The 13,882-nt window shown below is 37.8% G+C and overlaps 1 protein-coding gene across 5 annotated transcripts in view; it reads right to left on the bottom strand.

Moving 5' to 3' along the window:
* DPYD (dihydropyrimidine dehydrogenase) overlaps positions 1 to 13,882 on the bottom strand; it is a 359,733-nt gene that overhangs the window by 161,386 nt on the left and 184,465 nt on the right. For all 5 annotated transcript variants that reach the window (XM_048312842.1, XM_048312844.1, XM_048312846.1 and 2 more), the window contains 2 exons: positions 12,928 to 13,112; positions 5,458 to 5,673 (listed from right to left, as the gene is read on the bottom strand). In XM_048312842.1, the coding sequence (XP_048168799.1) occupies positions 5,458 to 5,673; positions 12,928 to 13,112 (401 nt within the window). The remainder of the gene's footprint in view (positions 1 to 5,457; positions 5,674 to 12,927; positions 13,113 to 13,882) is intronic.

Below are 13,882 nucleotides of genomic sequence, written 5' to 3'. Positions count from 1 at the left end.
GTCTCCCCAAAGAAAGCCCATACAGCTTTCATACAGACCACACAATAAAGAATAGTAATATTTCTGTTTACTGAGATATCAACTGGCATTTCGTTGCAAGTCAATGGTCTATCTTTGCTACAGCATACCAGGCCTCAATCTGGCATCTACAAATGTCAAAGTTATAAAAAAAAAATTATAGGATGGAAATCAAAAGCATGTTCTAAATTCCTAAAAACCAAACAAAGTTCACCTAGACATATTTGCTGCAGAAATCAGTACAATATTCAGCTGTCAATCTTCAAAAACAATGAGGGAGTGATGCTGTCAGTAGGACAGGATAATAACATTTCAAGCAGATGTTCAGGCGGGGCTCTAATTCTCACTGAACTCCCTTGGTAAGCATTTAATTTCTTTATCATATGCAAGCTAGGCAAATTGTACTTCATCAAAACTGTATTGTGAAATATTAATATTTCATATTATAGCAAAACTCCATAGAATAACCTTTGTCATATTAAGAACATCAGAATTTCAAATGTCATGGTTCTGCATTTTAATGCATCTTAAATAGCTTTTTGGCTTGGCACCATAAATTATAACTAGTTTAATCTAAATTACTATGCTGTAATATCATACAAAAATATACATTTTGTAATACAGATTCACTTCTGTGAAATACTAATGTTATGGAAAACAATGTATCATTGTACCATTATTTTTTTACCACCTTCAATTATGAAGCGAGGTGCACACAGTGCAAATGTATAGAGAAAGAACTAGCTGGAGCCTGAATATGTTTATTGTAATAACAGCACACAGAAATGTGATATATACTGGGCAAATTAATTAATTCTCTGCCAGCAACGGTTTTAATTCAGAAATGGTTCTGAAAATGTATTGTGAAATCTACATCTGTGAGCTGCATAAACATATATTATGGCTAGAAAGTTTCCTCCGCTATGGTTTAGCTAAAATTTAATCTAGTTTTAATTGTAGCTTTGCTTTTAAAATCATCCACGCAACTTGCTCCCTATATAATGAAAAAAAAATTAAAGATTAAAAATGACGTTAGTCTGCATGTTGATTTCGGCTGGTTCTCATAATAAAGGCAACTGTTTCTGCATTATTGAAAGCGACAGCATCACAAATCAATGCATGTCACAACAAAATAAAGACAGATGTATCTGATTAATCAGAATTAAATTTTAGAAGTGAAGGAAGCATCTAAAAATCAAAGCAAACATTTCTGCTAACCCAGTTGTTTTTTCGTCTTTCTAAACAGCCCATACACTGCAGTGAGAAAACAACAAAGCCTGAATTCAGCTGATAAAACCCTAATTTCTGCTATAAGCTCCTCACTGTGGTAGTGAATATGGCACAGGGATGTACACACATCATACAACCTCTGACTTATTTTGATACTACGTTTATACAAACTTTCTGATTACAGGTTTTAATGCAAATTTCATGTTCTAAGCAACACTCACTGATAAATTCTTAGTAAATAAACCAGCTCACTATAACACTTCTCCTAAAACCCTCCCACTCACAGTTATGTGTTTAATTAACGTAGTATCTGTCATTCTGCGTGTAGTTTTCTGTTCATCTAAGCTCTAAAAGAGGTAATAATTGGTATCCATTTATTGTGGACTCTGTGATATGCAGCTCCCCCACTTCCCTCCAATACCTTGCAAACAAAACTTATAAATAATATGTTGCTGCACACCGTTATTGGAACAAGACAGAAATACTATTTGAACCAACAGAGCAATGAGCTATTGATCCTGCAGTCAAAAAGGGAAGACATGAATGTACAAAAAGGTGTGTGAAGGGACACTTCTATTCTGCTATCATTTGTCTTTCCTAGTGATTGTCCATTTTAAAAGCAGTTATTCCCTTTTCTGGAAGAAATCAAATGTAGCTGATACTAAAGCAGCTGTGCAAAGATGTTTAATTTAGTAAATAACATTCTACAAGTCACTATCTCCCTCAGATTCCAACAGACACATACAGGTACAGTCCCCTATGATTAACATTTGCACTACACTATAATATCCAGCACCTTCTAAAGTATTTAGAGTGCAGTATATTTAGAAGTATAAATACTCTGAAGGAAATTCAGCTATTGCTCACGTTAGCTTTTTTGTAGGTTTCAACAATAGTACAGCAGTATGCAAGAACAAACTTTGCTGAATCACTCACAGTTGAAATGCTCACCCTACAAACAGAAAATGCTACCAAGGCTGTCATGAAGACAATTATGAGCAAGGTACGTGGGTGTTTAAAAAGAGAGTGAGCACGGCACGAAACAGTGCGCTCTGCGCTAACTCCCTCTGTGACAGCACGTGACGCTTTCAAGGTGAGGCCATGACACATGAGGATTAGAAGGACTAGGGGAGTAAATTATGGTCCAGAGGCTGAACTCCAGCACTGTTACCCAAGAGTTCCTCTGTATGAGGCAGTAGAGCCTCTCATGGGCTGCAGGGATCCCTAGCCTTGTGTTTTCTTAGAAGAGCTTTCTGTGCTAGATGATGAAAGAGAGAACAGGAGAAGTAGCTCATATGAAATAAATTCCGTGTCTTACAAGAATCCAGCCTGAGTCCTTTTTATCTCTGTCCTTGGATCCCCGTCTTCCAAGATTTATCATGCTTTTCTCTCTGACCTTATTCCATCACACCACAGTTAATGTATGGAAATTTGTGGTTGGGCTGTATATGCTTTTCACTACCTGTATGTCACTCAAATTTAGCTTGCATCAGTCACTTTTGCTACACTGCTAAAGGATGCCCGTGTTAAACAGGGAAGTCACCGGTTTCCTCTGTCAGTGTCTGAACACAGTGGCAAATTCAGTCACTGGCTCTGGAAAAGGGAGGATTTCTCCTGCTGCTAAGCTCCCCATGGCCACACAGGCAGTTTACACTAGGCAAATCAGAAAGAAGCCCACCAGTAAAGCCTCACCAGGACACATAACATGAGGAGATGAAGGAAGAACACAGAATCCTACTTGTATCACATACAATCAAGGCCGAAGTGGAAAAGCTTCAGCTGCCAAAAACTGTCTAGCAAACTCTCTTCCCTCCCAGAATCTCTTCCACTCTTGGGAACTGCACCGTCTGGGGAGCTGCTCCTCCTCCTCCCACCAACTCTGTAGCCTTACATCAGGAAATCTTCACTCTTCATCCTCTTGTCTATTGCTTTGACTAGCTGGGCAGGACAGCTCAGTCTGAAATCCCCACCACTGGTACCACAGCCCAAGAGAACATTCTGATCCCTGGTTAACACCGCACAAGATTTATGTCTACGTAATCAGAACCTAAGTTAAAAAAAAAGTTAGCACGTTATGCCAACCTATAATACTTCAAACTCTCTACCAACAACTTGCTCCAGCATTAAGTCAACATGAGCAGCCTTTTTGTAATACCCTGTTCACATAAGAACTGCTGTACCTAACTAAGCATTTCTTCCCATTTAAAATAGTTATTTTTTTAGCATTAAGTACCATGTTACTCTGATAAATAAAAGCAATTTTGCTTCTGCAGCAGCGCTCAGCCACGCATCTCAAATCATGTCACAAATATTAAGGCTTAACACACCTGGGGGAAGTGCAGTACTAGGAAGAACACAGTAATAGAAATCTAGCTAGCACTTGGGTGGGACACAGTTCTACTAAGCACAACACATGATTCAAGAGTTTAGGCACAGAGAAAGAGTACTGCCTCCTGATGAACACTAGAAGGAAGCTTAGGTAGAAATAACAATCACTGAACTAGAATTCACTAGATAGCACTTTTCTGAACATATTAACTTAAAAAAAATAATAGCGGCAATATTCTGCATCTTATTGAAACAAATACTTAAATAAAACTTGAAAGATCTCCATCTGAGTCACACCTCCAGAGCATGGCATCCAGTGGAACACTTTGCAGTCGCCATTTCAGGAATGACTCAGAGTCTGCTGCTTAGTATAGCACCAACATCACTTCCTACAACATGCATGTCTTTCCTCCTGAACTCCCACCCAAGCTGGAACTCAGCCTGTGTCTGTTTAGCTCTCGAGATGCACAGTAATCAACGTGCAGTCTGGCAGGACTGCCAGTATACCAGCAATAAAACTGATAAAAAAATAAGTCTCAGTACTTGCTATGGGTTGCCTGTAGCCTAGGCACTGAATAATTACAGCTGATGGCATGTTATACATGTAAGTCAGTTGTAAACATACTTGAGAAACATTTCTGTCCTAAAAAGTGTTTTAATAAGAAGCCCTGTGAAGTAGATTGGAATCTCCACTGCAATCCAGAGGAAACTTACTTCCTCAGGGCTACAGGTGTAAGCAACAGCAGAATCTAGCCTGACATATTTTACAGTATTCTGTAGCAATACAGCAGCATTTTGTCCTTAGATCTTCCTCATACTAGAGGGGCACCCACTATAGTTAATTCACCTGTGGTACTTACCCATGGAAAGGTGGTGGAGGAAAAAATCCACATTTTCTCTCCTGCTCCATCCATCAGCACACTTGTATATCCCCCCTCTGAACCAAGAATAAAGGCTCTTGTATCCAAATTAAACTCAAAAGCTTTCTTCAGCCCACACTACTGTTTGTTACTGGCTGACAATATGTTGCTATTATTCACACTGTTACTCAGGCCTATGTCCAAGGATTCACCTTTGCTTTTCTTCCTCTCTCCACAAGTCAAATCATATCTACATCCCAACCCAAAACCTGTTTCTTTTCTCTGTGATCTGTTTATCAAAGCTGTTATTTTCTTTCACTATCTAAACTTCTTGCTCAGTCTCATTTTGCCATTTTGAATGTAGCAACAAGAAGTTGCAATTCTCCTGAATTCAAACAAGCAATTACATGCTTAAAAACACACAAAATGCTTTATTTAAGGTGCCACACTGAGCCATAGCCCTCAAGACTTAGAATTCTAACTCCTTCCTCCTCCACTACGTGTTACTGAAGGTTGATGTCACTGTGCTCTTCTCTCCATAGGCTTGTTTTATGTTGCCTCCATCCTTCTCTTCCACTACCCACCTAGCCTCCTCCTTGCAGCCACATTATCACATTGCAACTGCACCTCCAGTTCAATGGCTTATCTTGGCAGCCTCTGGCACAGAATCCGCCTTTCATGAGTTATGTGACAAAGCTGTTACTCATTCCCTTTGCATTCTGATCCTTCACAGAAAACACTTTCACTGCAGTATCTTAAAAATGGATTTTTTCACTTAATAGTTGGTTAGTATTAAAGGTTGGGGCAATAAAAGGGAAGAATATAACAACAAACAAAACCAGAAATTGTGTCACTGCGGTGTGGAAACCTCACAGACTAGTTGAACTACACAATGTATCATACCCTTCCCTGCTATCTTTATGCTAGTTGGATATAACAGAGCTATTCCCCAAAGATTCAGATTTTTCAAATATACAAAGAAATGGTTATATGCAAAATAGACATTAAAATATTTCCTCACCTTATCCAGGGAGAACGTTTTAGTGACAGCAAAGCCCCATCCAGCCTCAAATGCTCTTCGAATCATTGAAGAACTAGTAGTAGGGGTTGCACTGGCAAGGCCAAAAGGATTTGGAAACTTCAGTCCAGCCATTTCTACACTGATATCCACTAAATCGATAGGAGTATAGAAGAGTGGGAGTTCTGGAACCGTAGAAACTGCAACACCATATAAAGACTGAAAAAAACAAAACAAAACAAAACAAACCACAAAACCACAGAATTTTTTCTGATCTATTTTTATACAATTTATTATTAATCCTGATAAGGGAATAATTGATATATAACAACCCAAAGTTTATTCTATTTTGTGTTCAGACTTGCAAATCAGCAAAACATGCAAACACTTGCCTATGTAACATCTGCCCAAATAGTATTCATGCTGAAATACTATGCTATGCTGGAAAAACCTGAATGACAGTAACAACAATAATAAAGAAACAGTTATTTTACATCCTGTACTGATAAGCCTGGTTCAGTCCAAAGGTTTGTTCAGCTGTTCTGAAGAGTTACCTCTGTTCCCTACAGCAGCCAGTAACAGCAAGACTGAAAAAACCCAGGGTATGCAGACAGACCCTTTCTAGTTTTCTTCTCAGGAGCCAATCTATAAAAAGTGTAGGAAATTGTGAAAAATGAGGGAAAGCATAATGTGGAGGATTACTCAGCATTAACTCCATGTATCGTGAACCTCTAAACCGTTTCCCCCTACTTTGAAAGGTTTTATATAGCCTACACAGCAGCACATCTATGCAAAACTAATATTGGGTTTATATTTATTTGTATTAGTATGAATATACTTCAAGACTGAAAAAAATTAAGAGTCTTATTTGCCATCAAAGAATATCATACATGTTATGGCTGTGCCACCACTGTCACTTTTGTTTTCATTTGAAAGTGTCTTTTCTCTGAAGAGCCAGTGAGAAGCATTCAACATGTGTGTTGCATCTATTATAAAAATTGTAAAGAGAAAAGCTTTTCCCATGTATGGATACTAAACAGCATCTTAATCAGGCTGTGGTGGGTAGAATTTAACTCTTTGCTCACTCAAATGGTTGACTCAATAAAATCAGAAAGAAATAAAGCAGGAACTTCCAACACAGAGAAGTCCTACACTGTCTATGTTCCTAATAAGTCACAGGTAACAGCACAGCAGTTTCTTCTATCTTTAAAAAGATTTTTTTCAGCAGGACAAAAAGAACCAGTACTTGAAGTTTGGAGATTTTCTATAGCAGAGTAAAAACCTCAGCCATTTACGAATTGCTGCCTTTTGGTTTTTTGGATTTTTTTTTTTTTTAAGGAATTTATTTAATCAATTTTTACCTGTGAAAACTGATAAGCACAGATAGGATGAGTCCGTTTTAGTGCCTTTTGTTTCCTAGGCTGGTTTGAAACCTGAGAGTTCAGACCTGTTTGGTTTTGGGATTGTGTGGATTTCCATCACACTGTTCTGATCCCAGATCTTCAAATCTTCAGACAAAGAGAATACATTTTGGGACCAATTTTTCTGATGGCTTAAAAGCACTGAAAGCAGTGGAATTGTCCTAGCCTGAATTATGCGAACCTGAATGGATCCCTAATGGTGGACATTTTGAGAAAAGCTAATTTCTAAAGATCCCTAACACTTGGGACCAAACTCACTTCAGTATCACGACCTCTCTCAGCTAGAGGCCAATGCATTTACACTTTATAAAGAGCCAAACATGCCACATTTTCTCCTTCCTGAGTGTTCACTGCTTCCTCCATGTCATACTCCACAGGGCTATTTTTCTACACCAGGATAATCTGAGTTCTTCAAATGCCAAACAGCCTGGCATTCTACATCTCAAAAGCTTTTGTTGACTGGCAAATAAAAAAAATAGTTGGTGGGAAATGAAAAAAAGTATTTTCTTTTAATCTTTTTTTTACTTTGAGTTTGATTTCATCTTTTTAACTTTTTTTTTTGTTTTCCTAAACTAATATTTCAACTGCAAAATGTTGTTTGCAATGCCAAACCAGAAAATTCTGGATCACACAATTCAAATTAAAGCATTTTTAAAATGCTACCACTTTTTGTCTCCTACACATCTGAAAGTGGGGAAATCTCCTGAAATCAATACTGATGTACTGAAATCTTAAAAAAAACCTCTTTGATTTTCATTACGTAAGAATGACATCAAAAAAAGACTTCGGGAAAAGGATTTGGTCAACTCTACTCTTTGCACACATCTGAGCAATAAACCTAATTTTCTAGTTCAAATTAATTTGCTATTCAGGATTGTTCGAATGTTCTCTGTGAATTTCAGTCTGAGGATTGCTCACACACTATTCATAGCTTGTACAACTGTAAATATTGTTTGCTATAAACAAATAGGCAGACAGTGCTGAATATGAAGCTGAAGTTCCATTGTAGTGTTTCTTTTCCCAAGGACAATTAAATCTCTAAAAGTTGTTTTCATCTAAAATGAATGTTGCTTAAATGTGATTCTTAGTGACCTTTCTGCTGTAAAATAGAAAGAAATCCTATACAAGACAAAAAAAAAAAAAATCCACCAAAGCAGTGTAAGACTTTTGAAGCCCATGGTTGAAAATAACCCACGCAGGAATAGGCCTTGCCTCCTGCATGCCATCATTCAAGCCAGTCTAAAGCCACTTCCCAAACCATATATAAGGGCCCATTTTCCCTGCCTTACTTCCCCCTCCCAAAGAGCAGAACCACAAGGAATTCCACCCACATGCACTCAGCCCCACAAAATGTGCCTAATGGTTTGTTAATGATTAAGTGACCCAAGCACAGGTGGCAGGGGGAGAATTACAAAAGGTTTGAATGGAATAAACCAAGTATCTAAAAACACACAGGGGAAGGATGTAGCTGATGGTTCAGTAGTCAGTGGCAATACATCTTTGGAGATTTATCTCCCTCTTTCCTATGACTTCCTTTTTTACTCTATTTTTTCGCTGTTTTTTTCATTTCAGCACAATGCTTATAAAATAAATGTGTTTTATAAGCCTTGATGCATTGTTTTCTACAAAGCAAAATTTTTGGCAAACAAAAATGTTATATAGCTTCCTGAAAGTGAAATCATCTTTATAATGAAGGATTTCCCTGACACTGCACAAACAAATTGGAAAAGAAAGCCTACAGGCAAGAGTTTATTTATAATAACTCTTCCCTTGATTTTTAGAAGTAGAGGACAAAAAGTGTGGCCCATTCTTCCTCTTAATTTGATGCCAACCAGCTGAGCTAACAATATTGCAGGTACTTGTTGCAATCATGACAATTTTTTGGAGACTGGAACAGGGTGGTGAAAAATCCCCAGCATGTTGCAAGCAGTGGGTCTACTTTACCCTAAACAGGATTCGCCTGAAGGCAAAAGCACATGGGCTGTAGTGCTGGGCTGAGAGACAGGAACTCAGCTTTGGACCTGATACAATTTTTGACATTAATTTTCTTTAGATGGAGAAAATTCTTAACCAGAGTGATATGGTCTAACTGCATTTCCTGGCCTTTAACAAAGATAGACTGTGAAAGCGAGTAGCTGTATTACTGTTATTTTTCACAGAGAGCCTTCTCCACAAATCCTACTGCCTGGAAGAGTTTTCCTGAATACTTCCATCCTACTCTGGCTTTCTTAAAGTCTGGTCCTAAAACATGTTTTCTCCCTTGCTTCTGCTATCCTCTCTCCAATTATTCATTATTTAACTTTGTGGTAAACATGTTTATGTTATTTCATACAATCTCTGAATGGTTGTGGTTGGAAGGGATGCCTGGGGACTATCTTGCCCAACATCCTTGCTCAAAGCAGAGTCAGCTACAGCAGGTTTGCTCAGGGCTCTGTCCACTTTGACAGAGATTTTCTAAGTCCTAGCTTTCTCTTTCTGTAACAGACATACTGCTTACTCAGAGGCAAGCAACTAATTTACCAGGCTTCCTGAACTTGCCTTTAATTCACCTTTTTGCAAATGGTGCTTCATTGCTGCATGCTATTGTTTCATATGTTGTTCTAGCTAAACAAAGAGACATTCATTTTTTTCCTGTGGTTATCCTGAAAAGAAACAGACAACATAACTAATGGCTTCAAATTCAAGCTTCCTGGGAACCTCCCAATTCTGGTATTGATTATGAAATAATGTATATCCATATATGCTCAAGAAATATATGAGAATGGTCAATCTTGACACAGAATCAACACTATACTTTTCAGGTAAAAAGCCCATATATTTTCTGACAGCATAGGTAAAGAAAAAATAGAAAATATACAATAGTAGTTCAAAATAACACTGTGATGTACTCAAAGTTCATCTTGAATAATGTTTTAGTGAAGTGCAATTTATATCAGACCTGTATTCTCTAAATGTATCATGTACATTTCAGTCTAGGAGAAGCATAAAAGAAACTTCCACACTGGAAGATTACAGTAAAGAAAAATAGATTTAAATAAAAGAAAACTTACTGTGAACCAGAACAAAAAAGTCACTTTTAAAGAGGCATTTTAGTGAGAAGAAGATGGAAGCTTGACTGTCATATATGGGAAAACAGTCCACATGTAAGTGTATGAATAGAGTAGGAGTGAGGCATTAAGACTGGCACAATCATCCAAGAAGAAAATACTGGAGCATCTTTGCTCTCAAGATAGGCATAGAAAATTAAAAGTTAATCCTGCAATAATTGTGAGTTACCTTGAATGTAACTATTATACTATTAAATCCATTCACTGAACAAAAAGAAATGAATGGTAACTGAGGCACAGAAGAGAACGGCAGCCTATATTGCTTCTGCACAAGATCATAAAGTCACTGTTGGACAAAAGCTAAGGATTACAATCCCCAAACTAAATAAATCACTAAGATTATTTAATTGAAATTTTTACATCATTCATGGAATAACACAAGAAGGCTGAATTGTGAGAAAATGTGAGTAGTGGATAGTTGCATGAATTGGGCTGATTCTGTTTGGATCTCCAAAGACTTGCAAGGAACGGTTCTAGGAAGACTGACTGCATTTCCTAACAGGTTCTACTACAACTATCCTTAGTTAGGCTTTGACCGGTCATGTTTATAGAAACTAACCTGACACAGCTGCAGGCAACAATTTCTGAGATGAACCCATGCCTCATATAGTGGGAGGAATATGTTAAGAGGCAGGAGATATTTAGGCAACTAATGATGGAAAGTTTCCAGCATAAGAGCAGCCAAGAAGCTTCTGTAAATAACTCTCAGTACTGAACATAAGGCATTTCTGCTGAAGAGTCCTTGAGTCTGGATCTCACGCCTGACTTGACCATGTGCCAGAGCTTGCAATGACTGGAGTTTCAGGGCACATATCAGGCCCATCTGTTCGCTTAGCCTTTTGCCTGGAGTAGGTTGGGATACAAGCAGCATGCTGTTCAAACAGTGCATTCTGCAAGGAGTCAGGATGGTGGGTTTGAGTTACACTTTGACATGGTCTTGGATTAGCTGAGAAATCCTACGGAATAGTTTTATTTTGATGAAGACTGACTGCATCATTTATAAATCCTGGTGCTGAGATAGTCGGTGATTTTGGAAATGGCTACTTACTCCTTAACTGAAACACAGATAGTATCAATGCATTTATTTAAAATTTAACATGTACTTGATTCAGAGGCTCAGATCACAGGATGGTTGCCTGCTTTAGAACCTCACAGCAGAGAGAGAATAAGGTGGTATGTAAGGGCATTTTTTCACTTGCTTTTGGAAGTTTCCAGAATACAGTTCAGCTGTGAACTGAGTGCGTGCACAAGGGCACAAGGGCACGCACACGTGCACACACCTGTCCCTATAAACAGTAGGGTAATACTATCCTTCTCTAAACAACTTCTTTAAAACCAAACTCTCCTCCAGTCACTAAAATTTCTACCAGGTCCAAACACTGGTGAAGTAAATTGCCAAATTACAGCATTTTGCACCACAGCAACCAGATTTTACAAGGGCTGCACATCCAAATAAATGCCTTTGGGCAACCCATTCATCTAACAGCTGGAAAGGTGACACTTGACATTTGGAAACTTTCCTGTGAAGATTGCTGTAAGGCTTTCCCATTAGCTTCCTGGTGAGACTGTAAGGTTGAATAAGCTGCCTTGAAACCTGCAAAGGGTAACAGAAATGCTCTAATATCACAAGTCTGCTTGATTTAAAATTCTAATTCTCAAGCCATGACTATTCAGATTTTTTCCAAAGTATTAAATACATTCCAGAGGGGGGGAAAAAAAAAGCTTTGAGGATGAAGCAACATGATAAAGGAGGGTTTTATAAGTGATGTCTGTATTTCTAAGAGGTTGAATAAGAAGACAAAAAAGAGGAGACACCCTCTCTCCCCTACCACAGTTACCCAAAATCACTGTGCACTGAGAAACTAAGCAAGCAGGTCAGGGATTAAAGATGTTTCACACTCAGCATTTTCATAGGGTCTAAGAAGGCAGGACACAAACAGTGCTTTAGAACAAGTGAGAAAAAATATGCACAGATACTAACAACAAGCTTTCAGTTGAAGTATTTTTAGGAAGTGAAATCAGACCCCAACAGCATGAAATTGCACAAACATGCAATCAGAGAGGCTTTGAGCAGATGGATGGGGGAGAAAGACATTGAGCTGTTACAGTCCCAACTTCAGTTGTTCAAATCTCTTTATGTGGGAGAATGAATCATGTATCATGTTTCTTAAAAGTTCCCTGCACTATGAACACACTTTTTGTCAGCTGGTTCTCCAGGCTGTCTCTGTGTCTCGGGAGGCTCCTTTGCAGCTCCTCTACTAGAGGAGTGCTCTTTTACTAGAAAAATCAGGGCAGAGGTGCTCAGTCAGCAACATGAAAGGAGAACCAAAGGGAGACACGTAGTTACCAGGTTTCTCAAGTCTGTATGCCTGACATTTCTGAGGAAAATTCTGCACTGCATTATTTGCCTATGTGCACTCAGTTTTTGTCAAGCTCTTGTATTCAGTTTATCAGTCTCATCAGAGCAAACTTGGATTCCAGTGTAGACAATCTGAGAGTTCTGTAAACTGTTAGTAACCTAAAAATGCTTTCCCCAGGTAACACCATTGGCAGTAGTTAATTTTTACTTTATGGACTACTGGAAGATTTTACTTTTTAATACTTTTGGAGCTTAGTAGTTTTCCCAATTACCCAATCAGGGCTTCTACTCGAAGTGTCTGTTGTGCAGGGAGGCTTACTACTATTGAGTGGAATTCAGAGCTGGGGCCAAGAAAATGTTGCTTGAATTCTAGTGTTAAGATAATGTAAGAAAGCTGAGTTCATCTACCCAAACTCCAATATGTGATCCAAGCTGAATGAATCTGTAATGGTCTAATCATCAGATAATCTAGGTAATAGTTTTTCAAAATTTGTATAATTAATCAAAACCACAATGAAATTATTTTTAGAAGTATCTAAAAGCAGATAAAAATGGGAAAGAGAAAAACACTTTCAAAAAAAGTCACCTGTATGTATCTGTGCATGTACCAGGAAGCTTGTTTTCCATCGTTTACAGATTCCACTGTAGTGTTAGCAACACCACCAACGTCACCCCCTGCAAACACCCAGGGTTCACTCGTTTGCATAGTTTCTGGGTCTACTTCAGGGAGACCCCATCTGTTAAACTTGATAGGTGCCAAGGCCTCTCTGACTGTAATTAAATAAATGACAAATACATTAATAAAAGAAAGAAAAAATTGTTGCTAAAATCTCTCAAATATATGCCTATAACAATAACAAAATTTAATGCTGAAAAAGGTATCTCTCATAAAAGTCAAAACCATCCTGACTTAATATTCAAACTCAGAACATCCTGGAAGAAAGGCTCACTTCAAAACCTGTTACACATATTAAGAATAAAACCATAAAACCACAATCAAAATTAAATGCTTACATGAACAAAGTGTGTTTTTGTATCTTTTTCACTACAATTTCTGAATGTTTTTTAAAGCATGCATTAGGAGATCTTAATATTTTTCATGCTATTAGTGAACAGCACATACAGGCAGTTTGCATGTAAAATATTATTGTCCTTCAAAATAATGTAGATGTGAAAATAAAAAAATGCTTTTATACTGCATGGCATTATATAAATGTAATTAAATACAAATAAATGTTCAGAAAAATATTCCATTAATATTTTTGAATTATTATATTCACAAGGCACTTCAAAGGAGCTTCATTAAGACACTCATGTTTTCAATAAATATTTTAGCAAATTTTGATGGCATCTATGAAAATAGGGGGGGCCATATAGCTTTGTCTGCAGTACTGAAGATTCTGCAATAAAATGCAGCTTAAATTTGCAATGTCTCTCAGGGACATACCACTGGCAGATGCAGATTGCCAAGGTCAATTAAACTGATGTAGCTGCACTGTCATAAATGTAAAAGAGAAATCTGCCAGTTGAAGATGAAGATT

Source organism: Corvus hawaiiensis, chromosome 9, assembly GCF_020740725.1.
Source record: "Corvus hawaiiensis isolate bCorHaw1 chromosome 9, bCorHaw1.pri.cur, whole genome shotgun sequence".
Lineage (NCBI taxonomy): Eukaryota > Metazoa > Chordata > Aves > Passeriformes > Corvidae > Corvus > Corvus hawaiiensis.
The sequence above is the reverse complement of the archived record's forward strand: the minus strand, read 5'-3'. Positions and strand labels throughout refer to the sequence as shown.